We start from the raw sequence: 22,339 nt of genomic DNA, 5'->3' as shown, positions 1-22,339 counted from the left end.
TGTCATTTTGGGGAAGCGCTGGGAGATTCTCACTTTTTTCCTTTGGCAATGTGTAAGCGGCCCACCCGGCACATTCTTTAAGTGTGGCTTGCAGACCCTCAGAAGCTGCCTTGACATGCCCCCAAAGTCTTGAGAAGGACTGAGGAGAAGCTGAGCAGGTGTATAGCACTTTTGGTGGCGCTTGGGCCTGAGCGCAACATGGAGTTTCTGAATGCCAGAGCAGGCGCGCAGCAGAGTGTCCCCGGGGGGACCCCGCGCCCTTCATTCTGCCCCCCGGGGATCCGGCCGGAGCTCCCTCTCTCCGGGCTCGTGGGGAAGCCGGTAGCAGCTCGTGAGCCGCGGCTGAATCACCTCTTGGCCCGCCTCGCCGCCTCTCCGCGCCCGCTCCGCCTCCGCGCCCTGCTCGCTCTTTGCGCCGCGCGCACCTGGGTGGCGTCTCCGGAGGCGCTCCTGCACCTTTTCCCCACCCGCCTGACGTCGAGCTGCGTCCGACCGGCCTGCCTGCCTGCCTCCACCGCATATATATCTCTCGGCAGGGATGGAGCAGGGTTGCCGCACGGCGCTCGCAGCTCGCCAGGCGCCCGTCGAGTCCCTCTGAGCCGGAGCCGCCTTTGCGCGCCTGCCTAGCCGTCCGCCCCCCGACGACGCGCCCGTGCCCTCCATGCGCGCCACGCTCGCCCTCCTCCGGCTGCTGCTCTGGAGCTTAGGTGAGCGGCAGGGCGGGAAGAGGGGCAGGTGGGTGGGCGGGCAATGAGACCCTGGGGTGGGGTGGGGATGTCGGGGTTAACTTCGGGTTACAGACCCAAGACGGTGCGCTTTGGAGAGAGACGCACAGAGAGAGGCGTTTCTGGTACAGCGATGGGAACTTGCTACATTTTCTCTCGCTTCTCACGGCTTGGCTCCAATACCCGACGGCTTCCTGATTCCAGGAGGTTGGACGGGAACAGCACCATTGTTTTGAAACAGGAGGCACCTGAAAGGCTGCGGGGGGGGGGGTTCCTCTCCTTTTCCCACGCCCTACACTTTTGATCTGGCCTCCCTAACCGTACTAGATACTTGTTCTTCCCTGGTTTTGTGACATCTTAATTAAAGCTTCCTTTATTTTTAATTTTATTTTTAAACTGCTGTTCCCTCCATGCATCTCTCGTGCATTTCATCTAAGTCCAATCTCTCAACACACAACGTCCCCCATCCAATTTGAAACCAGACCAGCTCCCATCAGGCCCAACCAGGGTGGTTTGGTGGTCAGGGATGGCAGGGGTCTGACAATGTCTGGAAGACCACAGGTTGCCCATCTCACCCACAGGTGGGACAGTTGGTCCAAAGGTCACCCAGTCTACTGACTTTCTTGGCAGAAGCTGCCTCCAGACTGCTACTGTTTTGTCAGCAGAAACTGGAACACATGCCGGAAATTTAGGTTTCTGTAATTCAGGTGGATTAAGGTGCTCTGTTGCCCTAGTGCTACAATTCACTTTGTAAAAGCACTTTTAGGAAAGTGATAGGGAGGTACACTAAAAAGTGTGGAATGAACGAACAATTAATGGAAAGACGTGTATCTCCCCACAAGTGAATCTGGGCGAACGCTTAATGTCATATAAGCACCCCATAAACAATTTGGAATGAACGCTCCGAAAAGACTGGGCATAGTCGTAACCCCTGTGTGAACTTTGTGCAAGCAGATCAGGTTGAATGCTGAATTGAACCGGTTGTCTGAAGAAGCTCTGAGTGGGGTATTTGAACCCAGCTCTTTCCAGTCTGAGTCAGGGGCTCACCGTTGCACCTTGAGCTTAGAATTCATATAGCACCTCTTATATCAACAACTCTGCAAGATAGACCACTATTCCTGTTTCTGCATTGTAGCTGGTCGTGGTTCAAATAACAAAGGGGTTAAAGAATTATGTGGCTTATGGTCTTTATAACATACTTACAACTGAGTAAGTCCCACTATGTTTGGCTGTGCTTCTTTTGAGCAAAGTGCTTATAGGCTTGCAGCCACAATGCACAGCTACACCCTTCTAGAAAGGTGCATTCCCTCTCAACTGTAATTTCTGTCTGACCTGGAAGCAGGGGGCAGCCAGCTTTGTATACTCCAGATGTTGTAGACTACAGCTTCCATCAGCCCCAATGACGGGGTCAGGAACAATGGGGTTGCAGTCCAGCAAAATCTGGAGGGTCCCATGTTGGTTATCCCTGAAAGGGATAATGAGTAGGTAATATGGGATTATGCTGATTGGGAGTTCCTCCTATAGTAATTGCCTGCGCAGGTGTTTTGGTCCAAACCCACTGTGTTAGTCTAAGATGCGGCTAATGTCAGCAACTGTCACTGCTCTGCGCAATGGCGGCTTGTTTGTCTTGGTCAACGGATCCCCGAGAATCTTCATCTCTGGACGCACTGGATAGCTCAGTTGCTAAGAGCATGGGACTGATAGGGCCGAGGTTGCAGGTTTGATTCCCTACATGGGACACCTGCAAATTTCTGCATTGCAGGGGGTGGGACTAAATGATCCTTCCAACTCTACAGTTCCATGATTCTTGGACATTAACATCCAATGTGCCATCCTTAGAATGATGGGAGAAATCTATGGCTTAGATGCAACGGTAATCATGTTTGCACGCCATCCCCCAAACCAGATATTCTCAGAAGTAAGCCGTTTTGAATCAAGTAAGTCCTTTTAATAGGAGTGGGGTTTCCCTCCAAGTTCAGAGTCATTGTAGCCATGGACTTGTGCCTATAGTGGAGAATCTGTTTCTCGTAAGCGGCACACTGATTTTGTCAAGCGGAGCATAGCAACCCAAAACTTGGGAGGCATTTTTAAAATACCGGGGAACTATAAATGCATTCGCTCATTAGAAAAGCCGAGAGCTGCTTCTCGGGTGACTCACGGCTGCATAAGACTACATAAGTAATAGCTGCCTAATGTAACTTTCAGGTAAACACCTCTCTGCTGGTTTTGGCTGACTAGTAAGAATGGCATCCTGATTTGTCTCATTTCTCTCTTGCAGTGTGCCAGCATGCCGCTGGATCAGGGCTAAATGTGACGGAACAAGAGCAAAACATGCCCGTCCTGAGGACGCTTAATACACCTGCAACTGGGGTGTTTTCCTCGGGAGTTGACTACGAAGAGACTGAAGAGGAAGAGGTGGCGATGGCACCTCAATTCCTTGTAGGTGATTCAGCTACAGGTATGTCAAAGTTGAGCTTTTGCCTGTGGAGAGCTCTTTCGTCCTTGGCTGTGGGCCACGTGGAGATGAGCCTGCTGCCAGGATGTGGTGGGTTTTGTGCAAAAAGGTTGCTGACGTGTGTCTTCTGCAAGGAAATTTAGGAGAGAGTTTTAGTTGGCCAACTTTGATTACAACAGCATGCAAGCTTTAAAGGGTAAAGGGTAAAGGGACCCCTGACCATTAGGTCCAGTTGTGGCTGACTCTGGGGTTGCGGCACTCATCTCGCTTTATTGGCCGAGGGAGCCGGTGTACAGCTTCCGGGTCATGTGGCCAGCATGACTAAGCCGCTTCTGCCGAACCAGAGCAGCACATAGAAACGCCGTTTACCTTCCCGCCGGAGTGGTACCTATTTATCTACTTGCACTTTGACGTGCTTTTGAACTGCTAGGTTGGCAGGAGCAGGGACCGAGCAACAGAAGCTCACCCCATCGCAGGGATTCGAACCGCTGACCTTCTGATCGGCAAGTCCTAGGTTCTGTGGTTTAACCCACAGCGCCACCCACGTCCCTGCATGCAAGCTTAAGGGTCCCACGAATGCTCTGCATCTTTGTTGGTTCTTCTTCCTATGATCCAAGCACTTGCAGCTGGGCTCAACTATCTATTAGCAAGATGTTAGGAGAGGTCCTAGGGACGCAGGTGGCGCTGTGGTCTAAATCACTGAGCCTCTTGGGCTTGCTGATCAGAAGGTCGGCGGTTCGAATCCCCGCGACAGGGTGAGCTCCCGTCGCTCTGTCCAAGCTCCTGCCAACCTAGCAGTTCTAAAACACGTCAAAGTGCAAGTAGATAAATAGGTACCGCTCCGGCGGGAAGATAAACAGTGTTTCCATGTGCTCTGGTTTCCGTCACGGTGTCCTGTTGAGCCAAAATTGGTTTAGTCCTGCTGGCCACATGACCTGGAAAACTGTCTGTGGACAAATGCTGGCTCCTTCGGCCTGAAAGCGAGATGAACGCTGCAACCCCATAGTTGCCTTTGACTGGATCTAACCATCCAGAGATCCTTTACCTTAATTGCAAGGGGCTCCCACATTTTGTCAGGTATCCCATCGTGTAAAAGAAAAGAAAGAAATATTATTATTATTAACCAAAATTTTGAGGACAGGAAGAAATGAATGGATTTCAATTTCTCCCTCCTTCAAATTCAAGTTTTCATTGTCTCCACAGAATAATATAACACTCAAATTCCAGTGCTTTTTTTCTTTAAACAAAAAGTGTTTAGGGGTACTCTTATTTTGACTCAAGAAAATCACCATTTTATAGTTCAAATTGGGAAAAATAAAGACAGTAAATGGACAAAAGTACAAAGATTCTCAAAACATTTAGGGGTATCCATACCCCTGCATCCCCCCAGAAAAATCACTGTCAAACTCAATAATTCTGCTTTTCACTCACCAGTTGGCATTAATTTACACTGCTGTAAGTTAATTACCCTATAACGTAGCAACAATGAGTCTTAGACATATTTTCCCATAAGTCACACCAAGTGAGTATGAGGCTAAGTAGAAACTTGCCCTGCACTACCACAGCCCAGTAGGATTTCCTTCCTTTAATATTACTAAAGCTTTTAAATTTGAGGTTTTCAAAATCTGAACAATGTGATCATATCTTGGGTTGCAGTTCTCCTGCAACCGCTGTGGGCGAGAGTTATTTGGAATAGTATTTAATTAGTGAAACCTGGGTATCAATCTGATAAGCTTTCCCGGTGCATAGTTGCAATTAAGTTTTGGGATGGCAGCAGAATGTGTTGTTTGTAAATAGAGCTTTAAATTTCTGGCAAACTCAAAGCATAAGCTATTTATTCTGGTATATGGTAGGTGATCTGGGCTGCTTCTGGTTCATACTGCTTTTGCATCTGCTTGGCCATGAGTCCATGAAAATAATAATCTATGAAACTTGTATTTAAATATACATTTCAAAACACATTTCCTAACCAAGTACATACTCTTCAAATATATTTTTATTCTTTTTTGAGCCAAGAACTGGGCTGTAACACTCAAGAACTTCAGCAGATAATAGATAACAAAATTCCCATCTGTACATTATTCTGGGAAGTGCAGATGTTTGAACTGGAATTCACCAAGAGTGAATTTTTCTGTCATACACTGCCCCCAATGTGTTCGCATTCTGCTGCTGAGCCAATACATTTCAACGAGGCATCCCCAAACTCAGCCCTCCAGATGTTTTAGGACTACAATTCCCATCATCCCTGACCACTGGTCCTGTTAGCTAGGGATGATGGGAGTTGTAGTCCCAAAACATCTGGAGGGCCGAGTTTGGGGGTGCCTGATTTAAACCCTTCAGCCTTTGGTTCAGAAGCAGTCTCAATTTTTGGCTCACAGTTGAGCCTTTAACCCTGAGAGTTGACAACGTTGTTGTGTTTGAGTTTAAAGGAAACGTTGGTTTAGGAGCAAAATTTTGCCTTCCTAACGCTCATGCCATTTCTAAGACTCTTGAGGTAAGGAGCAATACTCTGCTGGCACTTTTTCGAAATGGACTGTTGTTGGTTCCAGAAAATAAAGGAGCATAGCTACGCTGCAAACTTTTAGTGGTTGCACAAGTCTTGGCTGCCTCCAAAGAATTCTGGGAATTGCTGGCTCCATTGTGGAGTCAAGGGGCAGGATAAAACTATTTAAGCAAGAGACACTTGGAGGGCTGTTGAGAATTTTGCAAGCCATTGTAGGAACATCTGAAGCTGCCTAGTACTGAATCAGGCCATTGGTCCCTCAACTTAGTTTGTTGACCAACTTGAAAGCCTTTGGCCCCTTCGTGGCAGAATAAAGGTACCATAGGAGCCAGTCCTCAGGGCTGAGGTCTCTTCGGCCATCCCTCAAAAATATTTGAGGGGGCCAAGCCCGAATGGTGTGCACGCACAGCACCACGTGATTGATTATGTGGGGTGGGGCTTACCTCCCTCTCCCCCAAATATCTTATTCAAGTTGTCACCCCTAAAAGGTACAGTCAACAAACTAAGTTCTTACTCTGGAATGTGTCCATGAATAGCAGCTTGAGGGGGGTATGGACAACAAATTTCCATAGTCTCCAAAGGAAACCATAAGTGAGCCACCAATTTTCAAGTAGTCCAGGTTGGGGCTGAGGAACCTCCAAGGTAGAACATACGTGGTTTGGGGATCATGGAGCCTAGCTGGCAGAAGACTTTTGACAGCTACCTGCAGTGGCTCAAAGTGTCATTCGTAATGCTAATTGCAATGTAGCCGTCATGTGCTGAGCAATGTGCGCCGAAAGGATGCTATGGTGTCAGTTTTTGTGCCTTGACAGGGAGTTGCACTCCGTCCTGTTTCTCTGATGAGTGTCTCTGTATGATGTCTTCTAAACAAGTTTGTCATTCGTATGGTACGTTTTTAGAGGTACACCTAGGTGGTTGTGGTTTTTTTTACCTCAGGCTGAGAGAAAATGACTGACCCAACGTACTTCAGAGTTGCTGTTAAGGGGGGGGAGGGGAGAGCTATGCGCATTGCTTAAGTTTCTTGGAGGAACAGCATGATTAAAATGCAATAAACACACCTACAACATGAAGTCTAGCAAGTCTTGCCGATCGTGACCTAAAAAAACAAAAAAGGCCGTCTAGTTATGTTTTGTGTTCTTAGTACAGTGGTACCTCGGGTTACAGACGCTTCAGTTTACAGACTCCACCAACCCAGAAATAGTACCTCGGGTTAAGAACTTTGCTTCAGGATGAGAACAGAAATCATGCTCCGGCGACGTGGCAGCAGCAGGAGGCCCCATTAGCTAAAGTGGTACCTTAGGTTAAGAACAGTTTCAGGTTAAGAACAGACCTCCAGAACGAATTAAGTTCTTAACCCGAGGTACCACTGTAACAGCAAAATGGAAAATTCAGGAAGTGATCCTAAAACTCAGTTGTGTGTTAACTGATGTTTTTTTCACAGGCATGTATTGGAGGGTTGGGTGGGAATGATTTAAGAATGTCTTTCCGTCCATTAATGGCACATGTTCATTAGCACACCGCAGCAGAATCCCACAAGCATGCATCTTTAAACTGGGAGATGGCTGTGAAATCCTCTTTAAAAATTCCTCCTTGGCTGTCTGTTCAGTCCTTTGAACCCCTCTGAAATGCAAATATCTTTGGGGTTAACCATATTACCACACTTCATTAGACTTGCTAAGCATAATTAGTTGACACTACTTAATTTGCCCTTCATGCTGAGCAGTAATGTTTATGATAAAATTAGTCAACAACAGTTATTACTAGCTCGGGCTTTATTGCATTTGGGAATCAAACTCGAAGCTATATTCAAAGGGCTTTTGCACATTGACTTTCTAAAATGTGTGTCACATCAACATAAAAAGCAGAGGCAAAAATTGTTTCACATCTGTGTCAGCTTCTTTCCTGGTCATATGTTACTTCTGGAGTGTGAGGTATGTACTAGGTCTAAAAATAGAAAGGGAAGCACTTCCTGAACACCAAGAGTTAAATATCTGGATCAGGCCTTAGTGTATAAAAATAAATAAATCATGGTTTCCTAGACTCTGTTCCTTGAGTTTCTGCTGGCACAAAGTTGTCTCCTCTAAAGACATAAGCATCTTTTGTTCATCTTCTTTTGTTGCTGCTGCTGCTGCTGCTGTTTTTAAAAAATGCACCTAAAACCTCTTCCACACAAGAATATTTTCAGGGCCATCTTCAATTTAAAGCAGGATAACCAATTGCTATCTTGTTAGAATATTGTGTATTATAGGCAGGTGTCTAGCATGAAGGCCCTTTGTTGATCTTTGGACTTGCAGCCAAAGTGGTGTACAGCACCATATTTTTCGCTCTATAAGACGCACCAGACCACAAGACGCACCTAGTTTTTGGAGGAGGAAAACAAGAAAAAAAATATTCTGAATCTCAGAAGCCAGAATAGCAAGAGGGACAGGTATGCAGCAAAAGCAGCGATCCCTCTTGCTGTTCTGGCTTCTGGGATAGCTGCGCAGACTGCATTCGCTCCATAAGACGCACACACATTTCCCTTTACTTTTTAGGAGGGAAAAAGTGAGTCTTATAGAGCAAAAAATATGGTACTAGTTTGAATGGGAAACTGAGGTTGAAATGCTACTGTCCTTGGCTACATCTCCCTCCCTCTTCCCCCATTTCCCTCTCAGTATGATCTAATCTGCAGTTAAAATACCACCCTAAGCTCATTGAAGCAAGGGCAGATAACTTGTCAATGCAAATAAACACCTTTTTTTTCCACTTTCCCCTTTCCAGTTCCATTTGAACTTAAAAAGCCAGCAAAATCAGAGAGCGGGAAAAAGAAGCCAAAAAGAAAGGGAAACAACAAGGGGAAGAAAAACATGAAGAAAACTCCATGTGAAGCAGAGTTTAAAAACTTCTGTGTACATGGGGACTGCAAATATTATGAACACCTGCGAAAAGCCACATGCAAGTAAGTTGACCTACGGCCTTTGAGGGCAGTCCTTCTGAATTCTGGACTTTTGCACAGAATTAATTGATTGATTGATTGATCGATCGATCGATCGATCGATTTATATACTGCCCACCATCATAAGATCTCAGGGCGATTCACAGAATAAAATGCAGGATAAAAACAAAAATAGAAGGCGTTTAAAGCCACAGTCCTGAGCGCAGAGCTATTAAATGGGCAGCAAAACCTAGAAAACACAGATCTGTTGACAAATAGTTTACCGTTTTTTAAAAATTATTGAGAAAGTTTGAGAACAAAGCGCTTATCAACCCACAGTCAACCTGCTAGGCTGGATTAACCATGAAGCAAAATAAGCCCATCAAGGGAGGGGGGGGGCACCATAGAAATTTCCCATTGCTGTTTTTTTTAACATTAATGGTCACAAATTTCTCAGCTGAGCATTTGTTTTCTCAGCTGAAGTATATTAAAAATCCCAACAGAAAACCATGCCACAAGGCAGGCTGGACGCCTTATCTCTGCTAAGCATAGAGGCAGATGTGTTGCGTTAAGGTGAGTTTTGAGGATCCGATCAAAGGCTTTGCAGTTAGAAAAAAGCAGGAGAAAATAAAGTGGTAGTATACAAAAATAAACATTATCTCCCATCTTACTGCTGGTTTTGTTTCATTTCGAAAAATAAAATGGAATTTCACGGTTTATCATTGTTTCTATTTTGAATTGGATATATATGTGGGCATCGAAATCTTTGGAGTGCTTGGGGCTTTGAAAGGTCTTAATCCGACCTTGCCTTCCTGGACAAAGGTTTCACAGAAACCTGGAAATGGGTGCTGCTGACTGGTCTCTGCATTGATTGGAACAAGCCCAATGCCATTGTTAGAATAACTGTGGTTTTTATACATGTATTCTAAAGAAGAATAGAAATGGATGGGTTCCTTTCTGAGCAACCTTTTGTGGGCCAAAGGTTGGGGGAGGAGGCAGGACCAATGGCCAAAATGGGTGGGGCAAAAATTGTATAGAAGTCTAGTTTCTGCATACGGTAACAGCTGCCTCTCGTATCTTCCATTCAGGCAGGCGAAAGGTATTGCTGGAATCTGAGAGCACATAACTAGCCCAAGCAAATACGTCTGGGGTGCAAAGTCAGGCTGGTGAGGGGTGTGTCCTTGGGAAAATTCCAAGGGCTGTATAGAGACATCTAGAACAATAATTAATGATGTAAGCTGTCCAATGGCAGGAGAGGGTTCCCAGGGACAAAGGTACCCAAACTTTGGTGGGGTTTGCTCATAAGTCCCTTATCCCAGCACTGTGTCCCACTGCTGTCCCTTATTGATGATGTCCCTTAAATTTCCCGGGTTTCAAAGGAAGCAGCTCCTCTCCCTCCCTGCTGCTGGCCAGGGAGGAGGGAGGCTCCAACTGTGTTGCTTGGCTGTGTTGCTCACCCAATAAGGAGTCTAAGAACGACTGGGGGGTGGAGCTTGCATGCCTTGTGCCGATCAAATCGGCTGTGTTGCCTGGGGACTCACCTTTGTTCAGCGCTTCCCAGCAGAGAGGTGATGGTGGTTTTCCTTGCTGCATCCCCTTTGCCGGGTTGCTGCGCTGTGGGAACCACCACTTGAGGCTTCGTTTGGCTGCTGGCTGGGTTTTCTGCCTTTGGCTTGGAGGGGCTCAGAAGTTGAACATAGATGTGCTCTGAAAATCCCTTATTTTGGCTGCTGATCCCTTATTTTCAAGGCTGCTGGTCCGTTATTTTCAAATCTGTAAGTTGACAGCTATGGTTTTGCTCAGTGTCTTGTTAGCAATTCTGATTGATTCACTGTGTCGCCCGCAAGTCCTTGCCATGTACGTTTTAAACGATTGTGGCATTCGTAAGCTGCACAATGGGCCGCCGAACTCGTAATTTGCTCATGTGTTAAAAGAAAGAATGAAGTACGCTTTTCCTGGAACGTCCCAGCCAAACTAATTGCAGCTTAGCCTACAGCTGGAAAATTCCTCACTAGCACTGTTGGATCTGACAACAGCACATGGTGAGATCCTGCTTCTTGGGCCCCAGCATCTTACAATGTGGTGCTGATGAGCTGCAGCAGTCTTATCCGAATGGCTTGCCTTGGTGTAAACTCTGAAGCGAGCGCTCGAAAAACTGTGCGGCTAAATTTTGTGTGTGGTTAATTTTCAGGTGCCACTCAGATTACTTTGGCGAACGTTGCGTTGAGCAGTTTTTGAAGACGCACATTACCGCTGGCAACGAAAGTTTCACATCCACAATACTTGCGTCGACAGCTGGTTTGCTCACCTTTGCTGCCATTGCGATCATTGTAACATTGCTGTAAGTAGTGCAATTTCGGTCCTCCGGTTTGTTGAAGAAACCTAGTAAATTGGTGGCAGAAGCACACACAATATTTCACATATGTACACATTCTCCTGTAGTCCTTTTTTGAGTGTGTTATAGGAATAGGGTGTTGGTTTGCACTACAAGTTTGTCCTAAAGTATGCCATATGAATGTAATCCAAATCAACGGTCTAAGCAAACAACCTGGTGAACACTCATGTAAGTTCAACATTTCAGAAACTTTTGAATTGAAATGCAGTCTGCAGACGGTGTCCTTCAGGTCTCCAGGAACTGGTCAAAGTTTACGTCCTCCTAACCTTTAAGATGGGATGCAGGTGGCGCTGTGGGTTAAACCACAGAGCCTAGGACTTGCCAATCAGAAGGTCGGCGGTTCGAATCCCCGCGACGGGGTGAGCTCCCGTTGCTCGGTCCCTGCTCCTGCCAACCTAGCAGTTCAAAAGCACGTCAAAGTGCAAGTAGATAAATAGGTACCACTCTGGCAGGAAGGTAAACGGCATTTCCATGCACTGCTCTGGTTTGCCAGAAGCGGCTTAGTCATGCTGGCCACATGACCTGGAAGCTGTATGCCGGCTCCCTCAGCCAATAAAGCAAGATGAGCGCCACAACCCCAGAGTCGGCCACGACTGGACCTAATGGTCAGGGGTCCCTTTACCCTTTAACTTTAACCTTTAAGATGTAAAGCTCTGGAACAAGCTTAATTTAAACAATGGGTACATGGTGGTCACCAAATAGTTGGGGGTGGATAATGGGTTCAATGTGGGGTGGTGTCATGAGCTAGTGTTGCATTTGTAAACCATGGAGCCTTGTGATTTGGTGATATCATGAGGAGTGGCCCACACTCTGAGGGGCCCCCGATAGGAGGACGGATGGGATTCAGGCAGTATCACTCAATCACACCATGCCAGCCAATGCCTGGCTAAGTGTGCCATCTGCATAGGTTTACTGCATGTGATAGCATAAAGCAATGTCCCACTCATGGGGAAAGGGGGTTTAGTGGCAATCGCACTGCTGCTCTTTGTATCGTTCATAGTAAGAATTCACCTTAGATGCTGCCTCACCCAGTTTAATCTACAAATAGTAAGGCAGGGCATTCCGGATCATTCGAAACCATAGAAATTCACAGCTCAGTGCTAATAATTTAGGATAAATCAACAGTTTATAGCCAGTTTCCATAGAGGCCAGCAAATGATACCATTTGCGGGTACCCGTCAGTTCTTTTTTACTAGGCATACAAAGCATGCACAAATGGATCTGTCCATGGTATCTGTTGCTGGCAGCGATGTTGCAAACTAGCCAAATGTTCTTGAACTAAGAACAGAAATGCAAAGCCAATTCACTGCCTCCCGAAGTTTCGCTTCTGTATATATCACATTCCTCCAAGGGACTCAAGATGGCCGACATGATTCTCTGCCTCCCCATTTTAGCTTCACAAGAGCCTTGTGAGGGTAAGCTGAGAACAGCTGACCAGCCTGTCGGAAGCCACACCTGTTTGTGAAGGGGCCTTGAAGTGTCAGCCTGGGATGGTGGTTAGCTGAGATAAATGGATCAGGAACTCATCGTTGACACAAAGCAAAACCTTAGAGGCCCAGTCTACCTTCTTCTGATTCCATGATTGCAGATCCTTGGTGCTCATATAGAACATGATGTTATCTAGACAGAGGCTTCTAGAAGATTCCTTCCTTACCCTATCCCAGTGGGGAGAGTTGCACAAACCTCAGTACACCTACTCTGAAGGGCCCTCTCATTCTTTTCCCACCCCTTGCAGCAGATTTGGCCCAAGCAGTAGGACATTTCACAGGAATTAATGCTTGGACTCCGTTAGTCCCTTCTCTACCCCCTAACCTGAGTTCCTTAAAAGGGTTTGTATACAGTGGTACCTTAGTTTACAGCCATAATCCATTCCGGAGGTCCATTCACAAACCAAAACAGGTTGTAACCCAAGGCGCGCTTTCGCCAATGGGGCCTCCAAAAAAAAAATGTTTGTAATCCCCCCAAAAAATGGGTTGTAATCCAAAGAAAGTTCGCAAACCAGGACACTCACTTCCGGGTTTGACATGTTTGTAATCCAAAATGTATGCAAACAAGACTGTTCGCAAACCAAGGTATTTTAATGTATTTTAATGCACAGTAAACTGAAAGTACAAACTCTGTTTCCCAATGGCCTTCTCAAAATTACCGTATTTTTTGCTCTATAAGACTCACTTTTTCCCTCTTAAAAAGTAAGGGGAAATGTGTGTGCGTCTTATGGAGCGAATGCAGGCTGCGCAGCTATCCCAGAAGCCAGAACAGCAAGAGGGATTGCTGCTTTCACTGTGCAGCGATCCCTCTTGCTGTTCTGGCTTCTGAGATTCATAATATTTTTTTTCTTGTTTTCCTCCTCCAAAAACTAGGTGCGTCTTGTGGTCTGGTGCATCTTATAGAGCAAAAAATATGCTATACCATGCACGAGGCAAGTTGCTTTGTCTCCAGATATAATAGGCAACGTTACGCTTGGATTTCAGATCACTGGAGTTTGTAAAAGGGGCATTTTGTATACTTTTGGAGGGGGCAATCTCGGTTTTCGTGACGGATTCCAATGTTGTTACTTCACAGGGTAAGGAAAAAGTGTTCTGTGTGCGATGAAAAGGAAGAAAGGAGGAGGCTCCGGCAAGAAAACGGAAGTTCCAGCAATGATGTTTAAAGGGAACTGAAGGTAAGTATCGCCTCTCAATATGCTTTCTTCTCCAAGAAGCAAACAGTCAAAAATCCCTCTTCGTAGAACTGACAGAGGATAGCATCGCTTTGGGATAATAGTGCCTTTCAGGAGAAGAGGAACCACACCCCAAATATATTGCAAATCTGGCTATGCATCATATTTGGAAAAGTGCCTTAGCTTGGGGTTAGAGCAGCTGCCCAGTATGTCCCCTGAACCAGATGGGCCAATGGCTTTCTATATATCCCTATCATCTGTATCAGAACTTCTATGGCGTAGTGACTAAGCACCATCTTGCCACATCTATATGTTCACTAGGTGGGTTAAAGGAAAACACTGTATCTTAGCCCATTCCCACCCATACCCTATTAATACCGGCCACCAACCTCACAGGGCAGCTGTTATAAGAATGACAACAAAGTATAGTATGGCAAGAAAATTCTGAAATTCTGTATTTCCGAAATGATCACTGGGGCAGCATTTTGTCTGTTTTTGGGCAAGTGCTAAATTGTGCGTGGTACATTAATTGGCACTGTAGGTGTGAACCGATGATGCTTCCATTTTGAGCCATCCTGTTCCCCCTCTTTGGCTGCCATCCTGTTCACATCTACCGGGGAGTAGCCCGCAGTAAACACAGTGGGACTCGCTTCCGAAGCAAAATGTATGTGGTTGCCCTGTTTGGTCTGGGGGAAGTGAGTAGAGACAGACTATTTTCCAGTTCCACTTTCCGTCATTCCAGAGTTAAATGCAGTGGGTAGCGTTTCCTTGAAAGTATGGACCCTGCAAGAGATCAGAATCGGGCTCTACGGTTGCAGGCATTCTCTAGGGAGCTGTCAGATGCAGAGCTGTTATTGTCAGGTCAATATGAAGGCTCTGTCTAATTACGCAATCCATCCAGGAGCTGTCTTCCACTGGCTTTAAATAAGCTGGAGTTCTTGTTATTAAATATACCAAGAACTCAGGCCAATGTAAATTTCAGTAGTGGGAGTGGTCCACTACTGAAAATCTTTGTAACGAATTATTGTGTTATACATATCTTTATGAGTTAGAGTTTGTAATCACTGTTAGAATTTGTAATTTCTATTTGAGTTTGTAATTCTTGTCAGAATACATACTTTTGAATGGATTAGTTTTTGTTATTATTGACTATTGACTTGTGAGTAGGGACCACTCCCACTACTGAAACTTACATTGGCCTGAGTTCTTGGTGTGCTTTTTTCTTGTCTTACACTGGCTGGAATTGGACAGAGTCTTCTCTTGACTGGAGATTGATCCCAGGACCTTTTTGCACCCAAAGCACGGGCTCCATCACTGAACCGCAGCACCCCTCTGAATACCAGTTTCTGGGGCAGGGTGCTGTTGTGCTCATGTCGTTTGCAGGCTTCCTTCATGGCCTAGGACCCTTGTACCTACTGGACCGCCTCTCCCGATATGCCCCACGGAGGACCTTAAAGTCCATAGATAGCAACACCCTAAGGAAGTCAGATTAGCCTCAACCAGAGCCAGGGCCTTTTCAACACTGGCTCCAGCCTGGTGGAATGCTCTGTCTCATGAGACCAGGGCCCTGCGGGATCTCCTCGGGGCCTGTAAGACAGAGTTGTTCTGCCTGGCCTTTGGCTTGGAATCAATTTGATTCCTTTCCCCCTCTTTCACTTTCTTCTTCTGTGTTGGAACTCCTATTTGGGGACTTCCCTGGCTTTTTTCTGGCCCGTGTAGGACCAGTATGGATGGCCCGTGTAGGACCAGTATGGATGAAGACTTGACGTTTTTATCCCCAAAAAAGTTTTTGGTTGAGTTTCCCCTGAAATGAGGCTGCCTTTTAATGTTTTGGTGCTGTATTTTAATCTTGTTTTTTAAGCTGTATTTCAATCCATTGTTTTTATATTTGGAGTTAGCCACCCTGAGCCCAGTCTTGGCTGGGGAGGGCAGGGTATAAATAAAATTTATTATTATTATTATTATTATTTATTATTATTATTATCTAGTCCAACACTGTGAGAACAGGGTGCTGGACTAAATGGGCCGTTGGCCTGATTCAACAAGCTCTTTTTATGTCCCCATGGCCCACTAAATCCTGCTTTTTAACTCTTCGGAATCACTTTCAGTAGCTCCCAGCTCGGCACGATGATGTTCCTGTTGAAGCTATTACTCAGTTCTTGCCTCTTCTAGGAGATGCAGCTGAAAAGGCTGTCGCTGAGGCACGTCGGAGAAGGTCAAACTCAGAACCTCAGAGGAGCACGTTGAGAGCCTGAGACCTTGTCTGCCCAACATGGAAGATGCCGCAAGGAGGGCTTTTGCACGCCCTTGGCCTCTCTGCAGCTGCCAGAGGATGTCAAACATGCCGCCACACTTGCAGGAGTCAACATCTGTCGTTTCCACAGCCGCCGGAGAGCTGCCCCACCCTGTTCAGTACCGGAAGACGACCCAAAGACCGTGTGTGCGTTAATCTGTCACCAGAGAACTATCGGCAGGTAGTTTACAGAGACGTCTGTGTGCAAGGGGGAGAATTTAGGGAGGTGTTCATGCCTGCATAAAGAGATGGGTTTCTTCTTCTTCTTTTTTGTGTTGTTACTGACTTCCACACACACACCCCTCGAGGTGAAAGGAGGGGAAACAGAGCAGGCTTTGAAATAAGTCTCAGGTTGCTTAAAGAGCTCTGTGACTCCCGGCCTGGGATAAACTGCATAGGGTGTGCCTCTCTTCTCCTCCACCTCCACCTGTTGTCAACTTGAGGGCTCCTGCTTGCTGCCTGAAAAGGTGGCAGACCAGAAATGTCACTGCTGTCTGCTTTCTGTTCTGGATGTCTTGCCGTGGAGGTGCACGAGCTGTTTCCAAGTTTGCTGCTTCTTTCTTTCTTTCTTTCTTTCTTTCTTTCTTTCTTTCTTTCTTTCTTTCTTTCTTTGATAAATGCACGTTTTTAAAGACCGACATCTCACGGCAAAACTCTCACCTAAGAGTTGCTTGTTGCTGCTGTCTCGGGGTTTGTCTAATCCCAGCAGTGGCATAGCATGGGCGGGGCAACTGGGGGTCAAAATTCTTTGGGGCACAAAATTTCAAAAGGGGGGGGAATGAAGTAGTCATCATAAATAAAAAATAGGGTGCCCTCCCCCTCACACAGAAGATCTCCCAATGTTTGTGTGGGCAGACTGAAGAGTGGATTTGGGCGACGGCCAATCGCTAGGGTGCCCTCTGCATGGGCTTTAGAAAGAGACCCATTCCTAACCAATCCCCTGTCCCACCCTCTGCCATGCTCGACACTCGCAAGGCACCACTTGTGTAAGTTGCCGAGCTATTGCCCCTTCAGTCCAGCCTATTGGTGGGCGGTGCTGAGGATACTTGCTTTGCCCCGGGCTCTGGCAACGCATGCTATGCCACTAAATCCCAGTCAGCTGCAGTGTGACAAAACTAGAGTATCGCTGAACTGTCCCTTTAGTGTTCAGAAGCCCAGGGCTGCTGTTTTCGCAACCTGTGCTGTGTAACAATTGAGACGGCTGAGATGTGGAAATAACACTGAAGGCCACCTACTGAAGTTCTCCTCAAAGCACAGATTGTTCTGGATTTAAGTAGGTTGGGAAGTGAATTCTAAATCAGCAGTCTGGTGGTTCCCGTAATCCTTGGAGAGCTTGCCATGAGAGAGGTCATAAAATGAGTCTGTTTTGTCAGTCCTGTTGTCTGGCTGCTTCTCCCTTGAAGCCTGGATCAGGTCTGGGGTTCCTGTGGCTCTCCTGATGTTTCTGGAGCTCTTCATCAGCTCTCGCCAACTTGGCCCAAGGTCAGGAATAATGCAAGTTAGATTCCATCAACATCTGGAGGAAAACAGGTTCCCCACCGCTGCCCTAGATCCTTCTCCCACCTCAAGTAAAGAATAAATACTTGTGCCAATGCAGTAACAGCATCCCCTTCTCAGTACCCTTTGGAATATGGGGGCAAATGCATGCTAGAATATGCCCATTTATGGCAAAAGTGAATGATGAGCAATCATATAAGGCAACTTATAATATTTTGATGCAACAATTGTGGGGGAAATGGATTGCTTTGGCACACAGACTTATCAACGCTCGCCACCTTCAGTGGAGTTCTTTGTTTTGTTTTTAGAAATGTAAATCTTCCTGCATTGAACAGTGGCATGGCATATCTTAAGCAGTCTAATTGTGTGTAAACCTGCAACCACATGCTATTACAGTGGTGTCTCGCAAGACGAAAAGAATCCGTTCCGCGAGTCTCTTCGTCTTGCGGTTTTTTCGTCTTGCGAAGCAACCCTATTAGCGGATTAGCGGATTAGCGCTATTAGCGGCTTAGCGGCTATTGGCGGCAAAGCGGCTAAGCGGCTAAGCGGCTATTAGCGGCTTAGAAAAAGGGGGGGAGTGGAAAAAATCGCAAGACTCGCAAGACATTTTCGTCTTGCGAAGCAAGCCCATAGAGAAATTCGTCTTGCGAAGCACCTCGAAAAACGGAAAACCCTTTCGTCTAGTGGGTTTTTCATCTTGCGAGGCATTCGTCTTGCAGGGCACCACTGTACTTTATGCTTCCTGTAAAGTTATGTAGGACTTCCTGCTAAGCTACACCTTAATTGACTCAAGCTACAGTCCTATATATTATTTCCTGTAAGCCCCACTGAACATTCTGGGATTTGCTTCTGCAAGGGACTGTACCCTTAAATTACACTGGCGTGTGTATAAGATTGTTGTGACCGAAAAGGAGAACTTGAGCGACACGGTTTGATTTTACATTAGTGTAAATATGTATACGTGGAGAAGTTTTGTTTTTTAATATTGTAAATAATGTGTTCCTGTATTTAATATGTTCGCACAACTTGACATGACCTATTTATTTTATTAAACTTTTTTACATAAATGGATAATAAGCGAGTTGAGTCATAACAAATTTGCATACTACTTGGCACTAGATTCTGAATGATTACGATTGCCTAAATTACTGGCTGGCACGATAACAATCAGGCTATTATAATGCTCTACAATTCTTCATTGGTTTCATTTCTTCATGGCTTTTCCCAGAGAATTTTAGAGACTCTGATTTGGTGAGAGTGCTAGATGCCTAAAGATAAAGGGACCCCTGACCATTGGGTCCAGTCACAGACGACTCTGGGATTGCAGCGCTCATCTCGCTTTACTGGCCGAGGGAGCCGGCGTACAGCTTCCGGGTCATGTGGCCAGCATGACTAAGCCACTTCTGGCGAACCAGAGCAGCGCACGGAAATGCCGTTTACCTTCCCGCCGGAGTGGTACCTATTGATCTACTTGCACTTTGACATGCTTTTGAACTGCTAGGTTGGCAGGAGCAGGGACCGAGCAACAGGAGCTCACCCCGTCACAGGGATTCGAACCGCCGGCCTTCTGATTGGCAAGCCCTAGGCTCTGTGGTTTAGACCACAGCGCCACCGTGTTAGATGCCTACTGCTCCTCTTTTCCCTTGCCTTTCCCGGTTTCCTGGGGCCAGAGAGGCAACTACCCACATCTTCCATTTAAAGCACATAGCTCCCTCCAAGAATCCTTAGAACTGTAGTTTAAGAGTGCTGGGAATTGTAACTATGTGTGGTACCCACAGTTCCCAAGGTTCTTGGGGAGGGGGGGAGCCATGCCTCTTAAAGTGGTATAAATGTGGTATGAATGTATGGTGTAGATCTCAGAGTCAATAAACCAGATTGTAGTGTACAGATATGCCCTTAATTCAGTGTGCCTGAGGAAGCGTGGAAGCCCTGACCTGGGAGCCACGGAGAGACTTCCCAACTTGTTCAGGCTTTAGCAAACCCTAAAGCTATCGGGACATGGGTGGCGCTGTGGTCTAAACCACTGAGCCTTGGGCTTGCTGATCAAAAGTTCGGCAGTTCGAATCCCCGTGACGGGGTGAGCTCCCATTGCTCGGTCCCTGCTCCTGCCAACCTAGCAGTCGAAAGAACGCCCAAAAGTGCAAGTAGATTATTAGGTACCACTCCGGTGGGAAAGTAAACAGTGTTTTCATGCACTGCTCTGGTGTCTGTGTTCCGTTGCGCCAGAAGCAGCTTAGTCATGCTGGCCACATGACCTGGAAAAACTGTCTGCGGACAAACGCCGGCTCCGTCGGCCTGTAAAGCGAGATGAGCGCCGAAATCCCAGAGTCGTTCACGACTGGACCTATCTGTCAGGGGTCCCTTTACCTTTTGCTAAAGCTTTCGAACAGACGCAAGCAAATCACCATAACGTTTCCGCTTCCTTAAAGATCCCACCGGTTTGCCAATTTCTGTGCAATTAGATTGCCTCTCCTGATCACCATGCTGAATCCACTCCGGAGGAGGAGGAGCTGTAGGTTCGCAAATCATGTAAAGATCACTCAAAGCAGAATTCACCCGAGAGGTTCTGATTTGCAAGCCCCAGAGGAAATGAGTGGGGGGGGGGGTCCTGCAGAAGCCCTCTTGGTGCCCTTGCAAAGCTCAGGTTCATTTTGTGCAAGAGAGAGAACGTCCACTATAAACTCAAGAACATGACTGGCAGCCAGTCCGCCATTGCGAAGCAATTTAGGGAGGAGGAATCGCACCTAACCCATCTCTCGATTTTGACTTTTATCGTTGCGGAGCGAAACTTCCCCAGAGCCATTATTCTGACACTGCTTCTAGTCCCGCCCTGCGTCTCATGAGAATGACACTGTACAATGGTACACCAGCCCTCCCTCTCTTGAAAGAGCAAGTAGAACAGGAAAAGCAGAATGTGGGCTGCCTATTATAATGTGTCAACAGGGTTGTCTCAAGGAAGCCACAAATAGCATCTAGAATTAATGGTTGTCATCCTCTTGCCTGTTTTGGTCATACTGGCTTGAGGTCGTCTCCTTTTTATAGAGGGTGGTAGCCTTCGTGGGGAAGTCGACCTTTTAAGGTTGCTGCTCTCCATGACACTCAGTTATTCTAATAGAATGGATTCATACTTGTGGATTGTAGCCTGAATTATTCATGGCGACCCTCTGAAGATGTATGTTTGCTTTTTCTTAAATTCATCATTGGTTACATCTTCCAAACTGGTCAACTGACCCACAGTGGATTGCACCAAAGTTCCCACTGCCATTTTCTTTCTAAAGCATCAAAGGGGATGTGTGGTCTTCAAGATGTTGGCTGGACTACAAGTCCCAACATCCCCAACTGTTAGCTATTTCTGCTGAGGCTGATGGGAGTTGTAGTCCGGCAACATCTCAAAGGCAGCGAGTCACTGGCAAGTGTCCAATAAAGCACACAGCACCAACGGACCTTGGTCTGAGCCAGCAATGCAGTTTTGATAACCAGGTAGACATAACCTTTCAAGATCAATTACAGCAACTGCTTCTCCCATGGTGTAGGCCCACCTGCTCTCACCTCTTGCTTGACAGATGAAATATGCAATATACATTTTGCTGTACAGTGGTACCTCAGGTTACATACGCTTCAGGTTACATACGCTTCAGGTTACAGACTCCACTAACCCAGAAATAGTACCTCGGGTTAAGAACTTTGCTTCAGGATGAGAACAGAAATCGTGCGCCAGCGGCATGGCAGCAGCAGGAGCCCCATTGGCTAAAGTGGTGCTTCAGGTTAAGAACAGTTTCAGGTTAAGAACAGACCTCCGGTACGAATTAAGTACTTAACCCGAGGTACCACTGTATAGCCAACACAAGATCAGCCATCATTCTTCCACCTCTCCAGCCTGTTTGCCTGGTGGTTCGGTTTTTATGACACATATATTCCCCTTCACCTTATTTTCTTAAAAAGGTTAAAGAAAAAAATCAAAACTCCCCTAGGAAGGGGGCGGGAAGAAGGTTGTTGGTGATGCTTTGAGGCAGTAGCCAGTCATCATTCAGCCTCCAAGGCTGCCTTTCTGCTGGTCGAAACTAAACCACATTGCAAACTTGCAGAACCAGGTGTGTGTGTTGTTGTTGCTGTTTCCCAGAGCAGGGAGGAAAATTGGTTGTTTGCATTGACCTTTATTGCAGGGTGAGGGGGGCGGTGTGTTTGCCTCCTAAACCAACCCCACTACTGAACTACAATTCTGTGTGGTGTGCATTTTACTATTCAGCTTGCCCCTAAATGACAGTTTTCTGTAAGGGGGGAAATGGTAGCATTCCACATTAATGACATTCTACAGGCAAGAGCCATAGAGAAATATTGACCAGGGTCCATGCATAAAGTCAGGTCGACAGGGCTCTTGTAACATGGCATAAGGTAAAGGTAAAGGGACCCTTGACCATTAGGTCCAGTCGTGGCCGACTCTGGGGTTGCGGCGCTCATCTCACTTTATTGGCCGAGGGAGCCGGCGTACAGCTTCCGGGTCATGCAGCCAGCATGACTAAGCTGCTTCTGGCAAACCAGAGCAGCACACGGAAATGCCGTTTACCTTCCCACTGGAGCAGTACCTATTTATCTACTTGCACTTTGACGTGTTTTCGAACTGCTAGGTTGGCAGGAGCAGGGACCGAGCAACGGGAGCTCACCCCATCGCAGGGATTCGAACCGCTGACCTTCTGATCAGCAAGTCCTAGGCTTTGTGGTTTAACCCACAGCACCACCCGCGTTCCTGTAACACGGCATACAGACCTACATTTAAAGCACCTTATTTCTCTCCCTTCCCCCCCCCCCCAAATATCCTGGGCATTGTGATTTAACCCTCACAGAACTACAATTCCCAGGATTCCTCATGGGGGGGTGCTTTATATGTACAGTGTGTACGC

General features: G+C 46.6%; 1 protein-coding gene across 1 annotated transcript; it reads left to right on the top strand.

The window, feature by feature from the left end:
• The first annotated feature begins 459 nt into the window (after positions 1 to 459).
• Positions 460 to 15,850, top strand: AREG (amphiregulin). Its single transcript, XM_079950116.1, has 6 exons — positions 460 to 707; positions 3,004 to 3,183; positions 8,444 to 8,621; positions 10,789 to 10,938; positions 13,555 to 13,654; positions 15,824 to 15,850. Exons 1-5 carry the CDS (start codon positions 662 to 664, stop codon positions 13,640 to 13,642), a joined length of 642 nt encoding a protein of 213 aa, XP_079806242.1. The 5' UTR covers positions 460 to 661; the 3' UTR covers positions 13,643 to 13,654; positions 15,824 to 15,850.
• Positions 15,851 to 22,339: the final 6,489 nt, after the last annotated feature.

This window comes from Podarcis cretensis (assembly GCF_951804945.1).
Source record: "Podarcis cretensis genome assembly, chromosome: 13".
NCBI lineage: Eukaryota > Metazoa > Chordata > Lepidosauria > Squamata > Lacertidae > Podarcis > Podarcis cretensis.
This window is presented reverse-complemented; position numbering and strand designations above follow the sequence as displayed.

Coding starts and splice junctions, on each gene's coding strand:
- AREG (XM_079950116.1), top strand. CDS start 662: ATGCGCGCCACGCTCGCCCTCCTCCGGCTGCTGCTCTGGAGCTTAG. Junction 708..3,003: donor GCTGCTGCTCTGGAGCTTAG/GTGAGCGGCAGG, acceptor TCTCTCTTGCAG/TGTGCCAGCATGCCGCTGGA. Junction 10,939..13,554: donor GCGATCATTGTAACATTGCT/GTAAGTAGTGCA, acceptor GTTACTTCACAG/GGTAAGGAAAAAGTGTTCTG.